Here is a 17,100-nt window from a genome sequence, read left to right as displayed (position 1 = left end):
CGAGATCACCTCATACTCCCAGTTCTCTGGATATAAAATAAACGTTAATAAAACAGAGGTCCTAAACTTTTATATCCCAGCAGATCTCAAACAGGACCTCCAGAACATCCTTCCATGTAACTGGTACACAAAGAAAATCAAATACCTCGGTGTGTACCTGACCCACCATCACCACCAACTTTTCCAAGCAAATTATCCCCGTCTATTGCAGGCAATCAAGGAAGATTTGGTGGAATGGTCCAGCTATTTTATATCATGGATAGGCAGAATTAACTCCGTCAAGATGAGCGTACTCCCCCGGCTTTTGTATTTATTTCAGACCCTCCCAATTTACGTCCCTACCTACGTGTTCAAGACCCTGCAACGCCAATCCTCCCTTTTTATCTGGAACCATAAGCGCCCCCGCGTTAGACTTAAATTGCTTCAACGCCCCTCCAGAGGCGGAGGCCTGGGTATCCCGGACTTTAAGAAATATTTCTATGCTGCACAACTTGCTCAGTGCGCACAATGGTGCAACGAGGGAGGGTCACGAAAGGTCTGGGTGGGAATCGAAGCAGAGGAAACGGGCCTAGCTACATTATCCTCCCTACTTTGGCTTCACCGAAACCAGCGTCCACGCGCGGCCCTCTCGCACCCTGTAGTAAGCCGTTCATTAGCGACATGGGATCTAACAAATAGACGGTTCAATTTAGCCCCATACCCATCTCCGCTAATTCCATTATTTCACAACCCAGCCTTTCCTCCGGGCATGGGTAAAGCCTCGCATACATGTTGGCGCTCGAGTGGTATATTATACGTTAACGATATTACCTCCAATGCCACTTTCCCACAATTCGCGGATATCCGTGAAGGAACAGCAATCCCCTCTTCGGATTTCTTCCGCTACCTACAAATCAGACACTTCCACTCCACCACTACCACCACCCTCCTCCACAGACACTTATCTCCCTTCGAATACATTTGCTGGAAACGCACCAACACCAAGGGCCTCATATCAGATATTCACATCTTACTTGACGACTACCCCAACACATCCCAAGCTCCCCACGAAGCGGCATGGGAAAAGGAACTGGGAGTAACTATAGACAATGAAGACTGGGTAGATATTTGGGACAATGCTGCCTCCAGCTCTATCTGTGTGAAAATTAAAGAAAACACATATAAACTACTCTACCGCTGGTACTATGTCCCAGCCCGCCTACACACTATGTTCCCCAACACCCCAGATGGTTGCTGGAGGGGGTGCATGGACAGTGGCTCTTTCTTACACATATGGTGGACCTGCCCCAAAATTCACAAAATATGGGGTGAACTCATTATATTGCTTTCGCGCTTATTTGATATCTCTATCCCCCCAGACCCCCAATACTTCTTGCTCCCCATGTCCCTCCCAATCCTCAATAGACACCAAAACAAACTATTTCGACATGTAGTTTCGGCAATGACATGCCATATTGCTACAGACTGGAAGAGCCTGACCCCTTCACCAATGCCGGTGATAATCTCCCGAATATGGTATGTCCACAAAATGGAATATATGACCGCAGTCATACGTAACACCTCGAAACAATTTGACAAAGTATGGTCCCCGTGGCTAAACCTACAGCAAGCCTCCTCCCCATTTGTGGCCTGACGCGTACCTCGCGGTTCGACCCGCCTCCTGCCCTGGAGGGCCCCCCCTCCCCCCCTCTCTACTCCCCCTCCTTCTCTCTCCGACTGGAGGCTCTCAGCCTCACCTGCTTTTCTATCCCCTTTTTTACTCGATTTCTGAGTACTCTTTTCTTCTCATTGACTCCGCTGACTCTCTATGACGGAAGGCCAATCCGTCGCCGAGAGTGCCCCACCGCATACATCTTAACTTTACTCTCTTAAAATAAGGGGAAAACAAAAACAAAAAAGGATCAATTATTCTGTTGTTGTAACAATTCAATGTAACTATATTTGTTCTTTAAACACCCAAATTGTCCGGGTGCTCTGTTACCAATGTAATCTTATTTTGATCCACCCAATAAATCGTGTTTAAAAAAAAAAAAGAAATGAAAGTTGAAAAGAAATTGATGAAAAAAAAAACTCTGGAGCTTGCAGAGTGTGCATCCTCTCCTGAGGGCACTTTTTTCTAAACTGACCTGTAGGAGTAGGCATAGAGGTTAGGAGCCAGCACACCCAGTTGAAGAAATTTAAAGTGCACTGGCTCCATTGGACCCATCTACACCCCATCGTACTAATTTGTCCCCAATATCCCTTATGGATGCTAGAGAAATAGTGGGTTGTCAATATTGCCCACCCAGAATCGCATGTGGTGTTACCTCCCGGGATTTTCAGCAACAATCCACGTCCTGGGTCACCCAGAAGGAAGACTTGACCATTTACAAAACTGAAATAACCGAGGACACTGTTTCCCAATATTGAGAGGACTGTTCAGCATAAGGTTGCGTTTGTCTACATATTCCAGGGGGCGCACAACCGCAACTACTGGACCTTTTTTGAAATCTATAAAAGAATTTGGCCCAATTCCACATGTGGCAAAATCACAAGTAAATATCATCACGCATTGCGACTCACAGGACAGCTTAACACATAAGAAACAGAGACAACTAATTAGGCAATTGAGGCAATAATTATCATTACATTATTATAATAAATATAATCACTCAGGGCCAAGATATTAGATACGTTTGAATAAGTTACTGATATTTCTGTTCCTAATCCACCCTTTGTTATTATGTGGACTTATAAAACATTGTGGTAAACTCATCTCCCACCTTACCCTACATATAAAACAGGGTAGGGCTACAGGTGTGAATGTCCTATGAAGAGGCTGCACCAGCGCCCTCTTGTGGTCGATAATGGATCAATCACTGTACATGTTGAACCATCAGAAATGTACACGGTTACTGCCATAATATTAATAGTAGTATCCAGGGGACCGTAAACAATCCTCTCCAAATAAAGAAGCACCAGTCATCAATAGTGTGCTTCTAACCAATAGTAACAGTTATAACAATGGAAATTAAATATATATTATGCATATACCGGAAAGACAGCCTTTCCTTTAATCACAGGATTGGCAGAGCACTGTTAATAAGCACTTATATATGGTGTGTAAGAGGGTACTAAAATTGCCTTCTGCCACGATTACCCTGGCACAGGCACAGAGAATGAGCCCCTCACCTTCAGCACGATGTAGCAATCCGCCTCATAAAACTTCCCATGCAAAGCCTCGTCCACCAAGATGGGGATGAAGTTCTCTATCTGCCAGACGGTGACACCTGGGATCTGCCCAACATCCTCCACAAAGAACTCCGAATAATCCAAGGGAGGCTTCTCTAGTCCCTGGTCCCAGCGGCGGGCCTTCAGGTCGGTGTACTTCATGTCTCCGTTCTCCTGTCGGTAGAGGGGGAAACACATTGATGGGGGAGGAGAAACAGTGACCATGGATGGTCCAGAATAAACACGACAATGTTCCTGACTGGCTGCCTATGACAGCAGCTACAATGACGTCTGATCCTGGATGCTGGTGATTGTTTATTATTCGAGCCCAACTGGCAGGCCAGGTCATACAGTCCATAATCTACATGACTATATGAGTGTACATCTGTACAGGTGTCATGCAAGATACCATGTGGTGTATCCAACATTGCAAACATGAGCCACTGGTTCTTCCTCTCCCTGTTTCTCCATGTCGGAGCACTGGGGATGGAGTGTCCGCCAGACTGAAGCATTAATGAACAGTCCACCTAAATGTTGTCTTTTACCCGATTTCCTGCATTTCCAGCCTCACCTGTATCTTCTTGTTCTTCTCCTCGGCCACATCAGACATTCCTTTCAGCACCTGCTTGGCCTGGTCGTCCTGGGTGGAGTCCTTACGGCGCCGCAGCCGCATCTTCCTGGCGGAGGAGTCCCTCGGGGTACTGCCTGGTGAAACATGGGACATCCAGGTGACCTGGTACATTTTCAGATGTAACCCTCTCCTCCCAAGACGCTGTGTGTAGCCGACAGGCCCTGCCCACTTATGTCACATAATATTCGGAACGTGACCCATGAGAGAATGTGTAAGGATCATTAAAGTATATGGAGGATCAACTCATACTTGTTTCTTTACTCCTTTAACAGGCAGACCCATAAAAGGTCAGGTTCAAAGAGATCCTGAGTGACATTTGTATGTCCTCCCATAATTATATTATCTATATCCTTAGTCTCTTGCCATCGATGTGACATCGTTACAGACAACTTAACTGTTCCGATAGTATCATCCACGGGACAATGGCATTGGACGACAAAATGTTCTAAATCGGATTGGATTATTATGATACATGATGGTGCTCTGGATACATCTTACAGTGTCGGCCTATGTGGATGATAAGTGACCATATGCACTGCCAGTATCGGAACACCTTACCACTTGTGCCTGCTGCAGAGTCTCCTACAATACATGTTACGTTTATCTGAAACAGAAAGTGCGCCACACCTACCCCCTGCGGCAGCTGCAGCAGCGACGGTGGCCGGAGACGCCCCCGCCAGGCGTAACTGGTTTTGCAGGGAGAAATCGATGTTGTAATACTCGGATGTGCGGTCAGCTGGCTTTGGGGGCATCACCAGATTGGGGTTCTCTCGGACATCCAGAACCTGGAATGAAAGCGATTTATTATACGACCATTAATTCTACAAAGATTTTTGCATCAGAGAAAGTGCAAACATTTCTATTAGTCTTCCAGCTAGAAAACTTGCAGTTACTGAGACCAGCCTCAAGGTGGCACTGCAGCAAAATTCATTAAGGAATGGAACGTGGATGAAAGGGTTCTAGTTGGGGGGAGGAATATGATCACCCACCTCCAAATCCGGCAGGAAGTGGACGGCCTCCGGCAGCGTCACCAGACGATTTTTATTTAGGACAAGTTTCCGCAATTTGACGGATCTGGAAATGAGACACATTATTATAGTCGGGGAGATGACCCAGGACAATCCCTCTATCCCTGCATCTTTCTACTTTCACCCAGATGGGCCTAGACCACCTACCTACTGTCACCAAGATGGGCGCTGCCATTTACCCATTGCACCCAGGACTGGCCCTGTCACCTACCCACCCGCACCCCTAGATGGCCCCCGTCGCCTACATATCCACCACGGTTGTGAAGCTTTGCATACCACCCCTCCCGGCAGGCCCCATTACCTGCACAGACTCTCCGGGATCAGTTCCAGATTATTGTTAGAAGCCATGAACTCCTCCAGGCTGCTGAGTTTGCCGATTCCCGACGGGATCCCATCAAAGTCCAGTTTGTTGGAGTTTAGATAGAGTTTCTTCAGCTTGGAGAGCTTGCAGATGGCAGACTGGAAGAGAAGGAGCACACGGCATAGATCACAATCACCAGCCAGCTCTTCCCAATACGGTCTTTCTTTATTCAGACACCTTAACAGCGGATAGATCTAATGCAAACTGAATTTATAGGAGCAACCACTATTAGATTAGGTCCATGGCATCATGGATCTATTAGTAATGCCTTACACTGGGATAGCCTATTTAAACCCGGCCTTTACACTCTCTGTGGAATATGCAGAAACCCTACCATATAACCCTTCTCAGCATGCCAAAGTTGTGTCTTACACCAGGAAGCTGCAAAACGACATTGCTGGTGTACAAGGACCAAATTGCAAATCTGTATAACAAAGATTCCGATACACGTGCCCGCGGCTATTCCTCCCTCCATGTTCCGTTATGCTGAATCTGCGCCATTGTACATGGGCTGTACTAAGTTCCTTTGGCACAATAGTGGCAACCTAGGTCTCTGGTACACTGATCGGCTCTGTACGCAGCTTCGAAATGTTCATTAAATCAGCAGCGCACTAGATTCCTCCATTAGAATATCAGATTCCCCCAATTTCTTTAACACGTTGGACTGTAGTTTCCAGGACATAGGAGGCACCAGTAAGTCGCAGTATTATCAGTATATGGTGTAACACACCATATATACACACACTTACACAGAGGAACACATCAACACACACCACACAAAACATCATCTGGAGAGGTTGTGGTATTTACATACAGGGAGAGACGTCAGCTGGTTGCGGGACAGGTTGAGGGTCTCCAACTGAGTCCACTGGTCGATGCACAGAGACAGCTCAGAGATTTGGTTGCTGCTGAGGTTTAGGCGTTTCAGGTTGGCCAGGGTGTACAGGCATTCCGGCAGCCGCGTCAGGTCATTCATGGACAGGTCCACGTCTGTCAGAGAGGAGATGCACAGTCATAACGACAAGCAATGAGTGCGTGAGGCAGATACGTCTGTCTGACATGTCAAACTGTCACTCTGGTTTTTAGGCATTCGCTCCAGAGGCGGCCTCTCTGCGAGCGGTTACAGCTTCCACATAAAACTCTGTTACCATTATTCAGGAGCACAACTCTCCCTACCCGTGCCGCTGCTGAGAGCTTACCTGATAGGTTGGACAGGCCTTCCAGGGACGTGGGTATGTTGCTCTGCAACCGCTGCGTGTTCCTCAGGTGCAGGGTCTGGAGGGCTACCATGGCTGGGAGCTGCCTGTTACAGGGACAAAGAGGTCACCGGATGGCTCCATCTAGGCCACTGGTCTATGTTACCTTCCCCCAGAGTCTGACCTGAGCTGGGCGTGCATCAGCGGATTATTGTTCAGGATGAGGGTCTGCAGGTGCACCAGTCTCCGCATCTGTGGGGGGAGGCTGTCCAGCTTGTTGTCGCTCAAGTCCAGGTACAGCAAGTCTGTCAGGTTAATGAACAGCTGGTTGGGAATGCTATCAATGCTGGGGAATGAAAACAAATGGACCCGCATTAGAACTTCCCTCTGCGCATCGCTTGCCCCCCCCCTACAGTATCATTACACTTAGCGGAAACATCACATGACCACACTGATCGGCCAATCGCTGAGCTCTCACCTGTTGTGGCTGAGGTTAAGCACCAGCATGTTCTTCCCATTCTCCAGCTCTCGGGGGCACTCGCTCAGCTGGTTGTAACTGAGGTCCTGCAAGGAGAGCACAATAGACTCACTCCCTTCTTCTAAGGGGGGAAATGTTCAAACCTTCTAGGGGTGGACAAATGGAGGATCAGCTTATAGCTAGCATTTTACAGAATGTACTTGATAAATGATAGCTAGAATCCGATTGGTTGCTTTAGGCAACACCATCACTTGTCCCCTTTAGAAGGCTTCAATAGATCTCCCACTAAATAATTAAAGTGGATGTCTTTACCCATGCAGCTCTGCACATGTTACCAAGACTGGGACTGACTGGAAGGAAGGAGGGACAGAAAGATTTGTATCCAAAGACTGCAGGATTGTGATTATTTTATACGGAACTCTTTACTACTGAGGCAGCTCTATCTCCCGCTACATCTGACATATAATAAGGATGTTGTCACAGTACACAGGGAAAGAAGTTGCAGAACAGTATATAGCAGGTAACAGAACAAAGATCCTGTGTGCACAGTGGCGTACTAGATGGTTGGGCCCGTGGCTCACACATCTCAGTCGGGGGCCCCTCGGAGGTCCAGAGATGGTTTAGAGGCCATACTGGTGCTGTAACAGATGCAGAATGAGGGAGGGAAGCCACCCGGAGACCGCGCAGCACATTGAGGTGACTGCAGAACCGGTAACGCTCCGGGGGAATAACTTAGTCAGTGATGGAATTGTTTGGAGTCTGTGATGAAGGGATAACCAGATATTGGGGGGGAATTTATGAAAAGTAGAGATAACGGTGTGGAAATGGTGGTGGTACCCATAGCAACCAGACCACACCCTGGTGCACACGGCAGCAGCACTGGACAAGGACCACACCAGTACATACCAGCACTGACAGGTCATCCAGCTGGAAGATGTCATCAGGGATCCCAGAGTTCTTCAGGCTGTTGGCACGAGCTACGATAGCCTAGGAACAGAGGCGACAGATCAGATCTACAGCTACAGTATGGAGAACCTTACACCAGCCATGTATATATGTGTATACGCAGAGTGCAGCAGTCAGCACAGGTTTACAGGTCTATAAGTATACAGAATATTATGTACCCTGTAAGCCAGGATAGGCCCCCGGCTGCATATTCCTAAGGAGAAACCATGTCTGTGACACCATCACTTAGTTACAGTTTCTGACTTTCCAGTTTAGAATAATCACCCATGCCTAGATAAATAGTCTCCCCCCCCCTCCCACCTCTGAAGTTTGATTGGGTGCCAGGATCACAACACACTTCCCAAAAATAGATTTGAGCCTCTCCCGCTCCGACGGCCTTTGGCGGAGGAATTTACATCCTTAAGGATATTATTTTATCAAGAGTTATATATACAGCGACAGTGTACTCAGCCGACAGTGTACTCAGCCGACAGTGTACTCAGCCACGCTGTACAATTGGTAACAGATGACACATGTATGGTTTGCCCAGGATCCCCCCTGCTATTTCTAAGAGGCGGGTCTTGCTCAATGGAGTTCCCAACCATGAAAGGTTTTTCTGTGAGTTTTTCTAGCGGTCGCCCCGCTGCCGACTCACTGGAGGGCGGGATCCCGGCCGTCGGTAATTAGTATGTATTGCAATGGGAGTAGATGACCTTATTGCAGGGAAGAGGACATACACATGATGCCCTATCATTTCTAGGAGCGTTAACATTTGGGCTAACGAGAGAGAAATAATTGTCCTGATTCCCGATGTATGAGGGTTTCCATAAACCAGCAGAAATATACATTGCTCAGGAATTATTTCACTCCAGGAGAACTTTATAAAGCAAAAAAGATACATTTCACCATCTGTCCTCAATATCCCCACAAGATGCTACTTTGTTACCCATGATACAGGAGTGTATGGAGTTACAGTGATTTGGGCACAAAGGGATGTAGTGAAAATACAGACGTCTGGGATCCCAACATTCTTTTAGTGGGGCGCGCTCACACCTGCCGCGGGGGGTGAAAGGTCAGGTTTAGGCATTAGAAAGGGGGTTGGGCTGCAGGGATGGGAAGAGGATATTTAGGTACCGGGGAGGGGGGGAGGGTTAGGTTTAGGCATTAGAACGAAGGGGGGTTAGGGTGCAGGGATGGGAAGAGGATATTTAGGTATCGGGGAGGTGGGGTTAGGGTGCAGGGATGGGAAGAGGATATTTAGGTACTGGGGAGGTGGGGTTAGAGTGCAGGGATGGGAATAGGATATTTAGGTATCGGGGAGGTGGGGTTAGGGTGCAGGGATGGGAAGAGGATATTTAGGTATCTGGGAGGTGGGGTTAGGGTGCAGGGATGGGAAGAGGATATTTAGGTACCGGGGAGGTGGGGTTAGAGTGCAGGGATGGGAAGGGGATATTTAGGTACCGGGGAGGTGGGGTTAGAGTGCAGGGATGGGAAGGGGATATTTAGGTACCGGGGAGGTGGGGTTAGAGTGCAGGGATGGGAAGGGGATATTTAGGTACCGGGGAGGTGGGGTTAGAGTGCAGGGATGGGAAGGGGATATTTAGGTACCGGGGAGGTGGGGTTAGAGTGCAGGGATGGGAAGGGGATATTTAGGTACCGGGGAGGTGGGGTTAGAGTGCAGGGATGGGAAGGGGATATTTAGGTACCGGGGAGGTGGGGTTAGAGTGCAGGGATGGGAAGGGGATATTTAGGTACCGGGGAGGTGGGGTTAGAGTGCAGGGATGGGAAGGGGATATTTAGGTACCGGGGAGGTGGGGTTAGGGTGCAGGGATGGGAAGGGGATATTTAGGTACCGGGGAGGTGGGGTTAGAGTGCAGGGATGGGAAGGGGATATTTAGGTACCGGGGAGGTGGGGTTAGGGTGCAGGGATGGGAAGGGGATATTTAGGTACCGGGGAGGTGGGGTTAGAGTACAGGGATGGGAAGGGGATATTTAGGTACCGGGGAGGTGGGGTTAGAGTGCAGGGATGGGAAGGGGATATTTAGGTACCGGGGAGGTGGGGTTAGGGTGCAGGGATGGGAAGGGGATATTTAGGTACCGGGGAGGTGGGGTTAGGGTGCAGGGATGGGAAGGGGATATTTAGGTACCGGGGAGGTGGGGTTAGAGTGCAGGGATGGGAAGGGGATATTTAGGTACCGGGGAGGAGGGGTTAGGGTGCAGGGATGGGAAGGGGATATTTAGGTACCGGGGAGGTGGGGTTAGGGTGCAGGGATGGGAAGGGGATATTTAGGTACCGGGGAGGGAAGGGTTAGGCTTAGGCACCAGTTAATGCAAGTAACTTAATGACAACTTAAGTGGAATTTGGGAGGAGAAGAGAGAAAGAAACTGTATGGTTGACGTACTAAAGAAAAATTAATACAGGTTGAGTATCCCATATCCAAATATTCCGAAATACGGAATATTCCGAAATACAGACTTTTTTGCGTGAGAGTGAGATAGTGAAACCTTTGTTTTTTGATGGCTCAAGGTATACAAACTTTGTTTAATACACACAGTTATTAAAAATATTGTATTAAATGACCTTCAGGCTGTGTGTATAAGGTGTATATGAAACATAAATGAATTGTGTGAATGTACACACACTTTGTTTAATGCACAAAGTTACAAAAAATATTGGCTAAAATGACCTTCAGGCTGTGTGTATAAGGTGTATATGAAACATAAATGCATTCTGTGCTTAGATTTAGGTCCCATCACCATGATATCTCATTATGGTATGTAATTATTCCAAAATACGGAAAAATCCCATATCCAAAATACCTCTGGTCCCAAGCATTTTGGATAAGGGATACTCAACCTGTAATTCATAAAATTTAGCCTTTATTAAGTATACATTAAAATATATTACGTTTAATCGACCCAGACTACAGTGAAACATAAGAGTTAAAATCAGACAAACTAACATGTATGTGAATCCTAATAGATTGAAAAATGTGAATAAAGAATTAAAAAGCGTATCCGCGAGTGTTTCTTATATTTAGCACTTATAGGGTTACTATGTCTATCCCAGTGCTGTCAAAGATCGATCACTTCCGATATTCACAATCAGTTATATATCAGCTATCATGGTTGGTACTGGTAGTTCACTATTATCACTGTAATTCCCTAAAATATATAAGCCTAAATAGGATCACCTGGGAAATGAACTTCTGTATAACACAAGTATCTTGCACCCGCTATCCACATTGATGCACACTTCACAGTGGAAAATGTAATCATGCATGTGGGGAAGGATTATCCAGGGAGCGTGTCCATTCCAGTACTAGTGTGGGACTTTAAAGGATATGGCAATCCGAATTTTATTATCTATCAGCCCACATATATCGGACCTTTCTTGGTCCTATTTTAACAGACTGATAGTATAGAGAATATAATTTCCCTTTTCCTTTCCTTTAAGGGAACTTATATTCTCTATACTTTCAGTCTGTTAAAATAGGACCAAGAAAGGTCCGATATATGTGGGCTGATAGATCGATCTTTGACAGCACTGGGATAGACATAGTAACCCTATAAGTGCTAAATATAAGAAACACACGCGGATACGCTTTTTAATTCTTTATTCACATTTTTCAATCTATTAGGATTCACATACATGTTAGTTTGTCTGATTTTAACTCTTATGTTTCACTGTAGTCTGGGTCGATTAAACGTAATATATTTTAATGTATACTTAATAAAGGCTAAATTTTACGAATAATTAATTTTTCTTTAGTGCGTCAACCATACAGTTTCTTTCTCTCTTCTCCTCCCAATTTCGATGTACATATACTGTAATTGACAGCACCCCCTGAACATAATCAGCATTGTCTGAGATATAAGAAAGGGGACTATTTATGGGGTTGTAGGGTGATGATTCCCCTACACCCGCAGTATTAGAATATTATACATATTGAGTGTGCAGATATCCAACCCCTGTGACAACGTAAGTGGACAGCAGCCGCGGCACCCTGCTTTCAGGACTGGATTACAGTGGAATCTCAGAACAATCCACTTGAAATGTTATATGAACATAAGAGGTGACTTGTGACGTGCCAGAATATTTGGGGAATGCAAAAAAACTAAGAAATGACTCTTTTGAAAAGTTATAGTATTATCCTATGGTCACATTATGCTGTAGTCAATAATTCATGTGTCACGATATGTTACTGTACGTCTCAGGTATGTTCTTCTGTAAGGGACAAGTCTGTAACCTAGAGCACAGGAAAGCAGTGGTGAGACCCCTTACACTGTGCCCAGGTGACAGTTACGGCAGATCTATATTGCAGCTCTCAGTGACAGCATGACAGGTAAACAGGTAAGAGTCAGAGACTGCTGTGATTCACCCTCCGCAGCGGGCAGCCTCTAATCACAGCGCTTCTCCTCTGTTTTATAGACAGGGGAGTAACCGAAGATGCTTCATTTCACCACAAAGGAACAGGTTTAGCAACTTCCCAAGTGTCAGATGTTTGGAGACTGCTGACATAACACAGAGGCAATGGGACTGTGTCAGACCCTCAGCAACTTTCTGATGTGTACAGACAGCTAAACTCCTTCATTATACTGGAGCCCATGCACTTTATATTCCTTAGGAAACCGTGTGGGTATCACTGGGGTCATCTGCTGAAGGATGTAACAGCCAAGGTACGCACAGTACTACCCCCAATCCTGGTAATGACTACAGACACATACGCCCTCAGTGTACTGGTCATCTGAGCCCTTCCCTGGTGTACAGCCGTGTGCCTGCATGTGCAAGGGTGGAGACACCCCTATGAGCGCCTATAGAAGCTCAAATACCCCTTGGTGCGTCTTTAAACACAACTATTGGTCGCCCCATTGAAACTTGACCTCCAATGTGAACGATCATGCGTCTGAGTGCACAACCGCTTCAGCGACTCTCCCAAAGCACTCCAATAAGATGGAACCATCTCTGTGCATCCACTTAGCCATCTCCCAGCCACCTGACAGGGACGCCCAGTACATTACCAAGACATCGCTGAGACTGTGCGTCTCAATCGCAACTGTGACTCACCGCGCACGGACTCCGGAAGGATGCACAGTGCAACACAGGCACGTGTACTGTGGAAAACAAAACCCTCAACTGGGCACGATATAAAGCCCGACGATTTAGAATCAGGCCCTGGATATTATATTGAGCACCTGACACTCCTGCTTAATGGAACATGTACTTCGTCAACAAACTGAGAATTGCAACATTATATTATAACAGTGAGACAAACATGAACAGAGTCACAACCGGGGTAACCCTGTGTCGGTCAGCAGGACGGTCGCCCCAATAGGGCGGTGGGTACTTACCCGTAGGCAGGGGAGCGATGACAGCTCGCCATGTAACGTTGTCAGATTGTTGTGACTGACCGACAGGTGCTCCTGTAGTAAGGCAATACACATCATCAGTAAATACACTGAGAAACGGATGACATCACCCTCACAGGGGACACTATGGTGGGGTCAAGGAGGTTACTATAGAGGCACCAGATATTTCACCCCAAGTGTTAGCACTCAGAGCACTGCGTCCTATAGACTGGCACAGAGAGCCGTACTTATTGGCCATCTTCAATGGCAGCGGGCATCAAAAGCGGGTGGGAAATAGTTTTAGCACTTTAAGTAAAAAGTTAATATTAAATTAATTAAAAAAAAAATAAATCAGTGAAATAGATTTATTATTATAAAAAAAAATATTTATTTTTTGTTCTGGGGGCACCATAAGGGTAAACTGAGCCCACGCTGTACATCATGGCTACAAGGCTTCTAGCAACTGCTGTCTGAGTAATCTCCCCCATTACTACACAAGCCGCTGTCCGGAGCACAGGTCTTGTAAGCCAGCAATGATTACTGAGCCCAGTCGTGGCTCTGAGAATGCAGCACCCGCGGTGGCTAATACACCTTACCAGCTTGTGCAGCGAGGACAGCTCCTCCGGCAGGTAGCACAGCCCAGTCCTGTTCAGCTTCAGCCATCGCAGGCTGGACATAGAGCGCACATGCTCGGGAAAGTAGCCGCCCTAGGGGAACAGACACAAGCGTAACAGTACAGGAGACACAGAGCAGGGTGCAGCAAGCCTATCCCTGTGGTTCACAGCTAAAATATAAACACAAGCAAAGACAGCAGACGGTCGGCAGAGCAGGATGTGACTTGTAGTTCCACAGGTGAAGAGACCTGTGGAACTACACTAGTAAGAAGACGCAGTCTGCAAAGTGACAAATATTTGTGCTGGGGGAAAACTTACTTTCCTTCACCCTCAGTTTAATGCTGCTTAAACTGTAAGCTCTTGTGAACAGTACACCATTACAGATGTGCCCTCATACATCATTTGTGCAGTGGCGCCAAGCAGCCCCATTTGGTACCCACCAGGTCCCATAAGACTGCTAGCGTCATTTTCCGAAAACGCATCTTAGTTGCAATGTGATGCTGCCAGGATGAACCAGGAGACTGAGCTGATTAATGCGATATGTGACACTTGAATATCTGTGTGCGACTGAGTCTGAATCTGCATGCGAAGTGCTGCGATGCAGCGGCTGCAGCATTTTCCCATGCCACGTTCTGTTCTGCTACATATGCAGACTCAGTCGCACACATACATACAAGTGTCACAAATCGGCACAGTCTCATGGTGTGTCCTAATCGCATTTCGTTGCGACTAAGAGGCTCAACACTAGCAGAGTTGCACGAGAGCTGGCAGCTCACTCGCACCAGACGTCTTGTATATCAGGCTTTCCACCAGATACAGATGTCTGCTCATTAATAAGATATAATTGTTTCTCTTTATCCAATAACCCCATTTAGTATTAGAACTATCTAGACCACAGGTTCTCAAACTCGGTCCTCAGGACCCCACACAGTGCATGTTTTGCAGGTAACCCAGCAGGTGCACAGGTGAATTAATTACTCACTGACACATTTTAAAAGGTCCACAGGTGGAGCTAATTATTTCACTTGCGATTCTGTGAGGAAACCTGCAAAACATGCACTGTCTGGGGTCCTGAGGACAGAGTTTGAGAACCTGTGATCTAGACAAGTGTGGGATCAGTACATAAGGTTGCTCTAAAATGAACTCAGCTGTACTTTGCTTATTACAATAGTAATCTCTGATCATTCAAGATCATGGTTTAAAAGTCTTAAAGTGGCTATTCATTTCCAATGGCGTGACTCAGTCACGCTGGCCGGGAGACTCCCACAACCGCTGAAGACTTAATATTATTCGCATTCTGCAGCTTGGTAAATCTGACTATTTATCAGACCCCACCGAAACCTATAGCTGCTGATTATATCTGGTATCTGCTGCAGTGTCTCCTTGTTACACCCTGGGGATATTTCCATTTTGCAGTGACCCACTGAAAACATATATATTTATTTAGAAAGTTGTCTCCAATGAAAATAGACAGATTAGTGTAGAACAAAGTTCAGTAAAAAGAAAAGAATGTGTACAAACAACAATAGTAAGTGATAATTATACTACACCCAAAACACAGACAATGAAACGGAGTGAAAAAGAACAGAGAAAGAGAGAGGAAGGTAAGAGGGGAAGAAGGGAGAGGAAGGAATGGGGGAGCCGATGGGGAAAGAAGAAAGAAGAAGGAAGAAGAAAGAAGAGTAGCTAAGGTTAAAGTTCAGCCTCCAACGAGCCAGACCTGCACACAGTGGCCTGGGGGTGTCGGGTATTACAGAAGTGATGCCCTCCATCCAGTACGTGGTCCAGGTGCATTTAGTGTAGCAGACAGAGAAGGAGAAGAGGCCAGTTTCCAGTGTGAGGCAATATGACATTTAGCCCTATCAGGCATCCGGTAAAGTTTCTGTATGGCATGAGACGATGAGCCGGCAGAGAGTATAGCTGGGAGCTAGGGATTGCTCTAATAAGATGATGGATTTCTCTCCAGTAGCACCGGATCCATGGACAGGACCACCATATGTGCAGCACGGTACCACAGAGTGAAGTTGGGTGGGGAATTTTCTTTGATGAACACCAATATAGAGCTTGATGTTATTTCTGTTCTAACATCTCACAGAATAACCTTAATAAATATACCACTTATTCATAACATATGGCCGGAATCCATACTAACTGCTGGAGGTCACATGACCGAGACTGGAAATGCCTAAGTGTGTAAGTATGTCTGCCCCCCCTGACCCCTACCCTAACCCTCGGGGGGGGGGGGGGGGGGGGGGGGGGGTTGGCAAGGGCTAACCCTCTGGGGTTAGCACTAACTCTAATCATGAACCCCAATACTTACCTTCTTGATATCAGTTGTCGGTGACGCCAGTCTTATGAGTGGTGTTGTGATTCCGTTGATGGGCACATGACCGCCAGCATTCCGCCAGGATTCTTTAGATTGTAAGCTCTCACGAGCAGGGCCCTCTTCCCTCATGTGCTTATCCTTTCTTACTTTAATGATCTTCAACTGCACCAAACCCAGCAGTCTTCTGCCACCTGATACTTATTCCAGTGTCATCCTCTGATGTAGCTATGTTTAGTTACCCTGTTACCTGTCCTATATTGTTATCAACTGTAAGTTGCTGTTTTCCTGTTTGATTATTTATGTACTCTGTAATTGGGCGCTGCGGAACCCTTGTGGCGCCATATAAATAAAGGATAATAATAATAATGCTGAATGCATCCCATATGGCATATGCCAGTTACTTAGCTTGGAAAACAGCTCTACGCTTTGATACGCAGTCAGCCTGTTATACTGTCCAAACCCTTTATAAGAGGAGCCCTAACTTTGCAGGCTGTGGGTCTACATGCTACATTATACCGCAGCAGCTGCACTTTACCCTGCAAACAGTAATAAGGGGCATTACAAACGTGTGTAAATAATATATAGTGATGGTAAGGCTTTCCTCTAGCTGACAAAATACAAGTTATTAAATAAGAAGTAACGCAGCCTAGAATCCTGACTGTATAACACTATGGGGGTAATTCAGATCTGATTGCAGCAGCAAATTTGTTAGCAGTTGGCCAAAACCATGTGCACTGCAGGTGGGGCAAATGTAACATGTGCAGAGAGAGTTAGATTTGGGTGGGTTATATTGTTTCTGTGCAGGGTAAATACTGGCTGCTTTATTTTTACACTGCAATTTAGATTTCAGTTTGAACACACCCCACCCAAATCTAACTCTCTCTGCACATGTTACATCTGCCCCATCTGCAGTGCACATGGTTTTGCCCATCTGCTAACAAATTTGCTGCTGCAATCAGGTC

At 46.4% G+C, this 17,100-nt stretch overlaps 1 protein-coding gene across 1 annotated transcript in view; it reads right to left on the bottom strand.

Moving 5' to 3' along the window:
- FLII (FLII actin remodeling protein) overlaps positions 1–17,100 on the bottom strand; it is a 38,674-nt gene that overhangs the window by 18,723 nt on the left and 2,851 nt on the right. The window contains exons 2-13 of the mRNA XM_063934948.1: positions 13,795–13,905; positions 13,202–13,273; positions 7,811–7,891; positions 6,905–6,990; positions 6,611–6,772; positions 6,430–6,533; positions 6,045–6,220; positions 5,171–5,328; positions 4,831–4,915; positions 4,473–4,626; positions 3,782–3,915; positions 3,172–3,384 (exon numbers count right to left, since the gene is read on the bottom strand). Coding sequence (XP_063791018.1) covers positions 3,172–3,384; positions 3,782–3,915; positions 4,473–4,626; positions 4,831–4,915; positions 5,171–5,328; positions 6,045–6,220; positions 6,430–6,533; positions 6,611–6,772; positions 6,905–6,990; positions 7,811–7,891; positions 13,202–13,273; positions 13,795–13,905 — 1,536 coding nt within the window. The remainder of the gene's footprint in view (positions 1–3,171; positions 3,385–3,781; positions 3,916–4,472; positions 4,627–4,830; positions 4,916–5,170; positions 5,329–6,044; positions 6,221–6,429; positions 6,534–6,610; positions 6,773–6,904; positions 6,991–7,810; positions 7,892–13,201; positions 13,274–13,794; positions 13,906–17,100) is intronic.

The sequence above is a fragment of the Pseudophryne corroboree genome, chromosome 7 (assembly GCF_028390025.1).
Source record: "Pseudophryne corroboree isolate aPseCor3 chromosome 7, aPseCor3.hap2, whole genome shotgun sequence".
Classification (NCBI taxonomy): Eukaryota; Metazoa; Chordata; class Amphibia; order Anura; family Myobatrachidae; genus Pseudophryne; species Pseudophryne corroboree.
The sequence above is the reverse complement of the archived record's forward strand: the minus strand, read 5'-3'. Positions and strand labels throughout refer to the sequence as shown.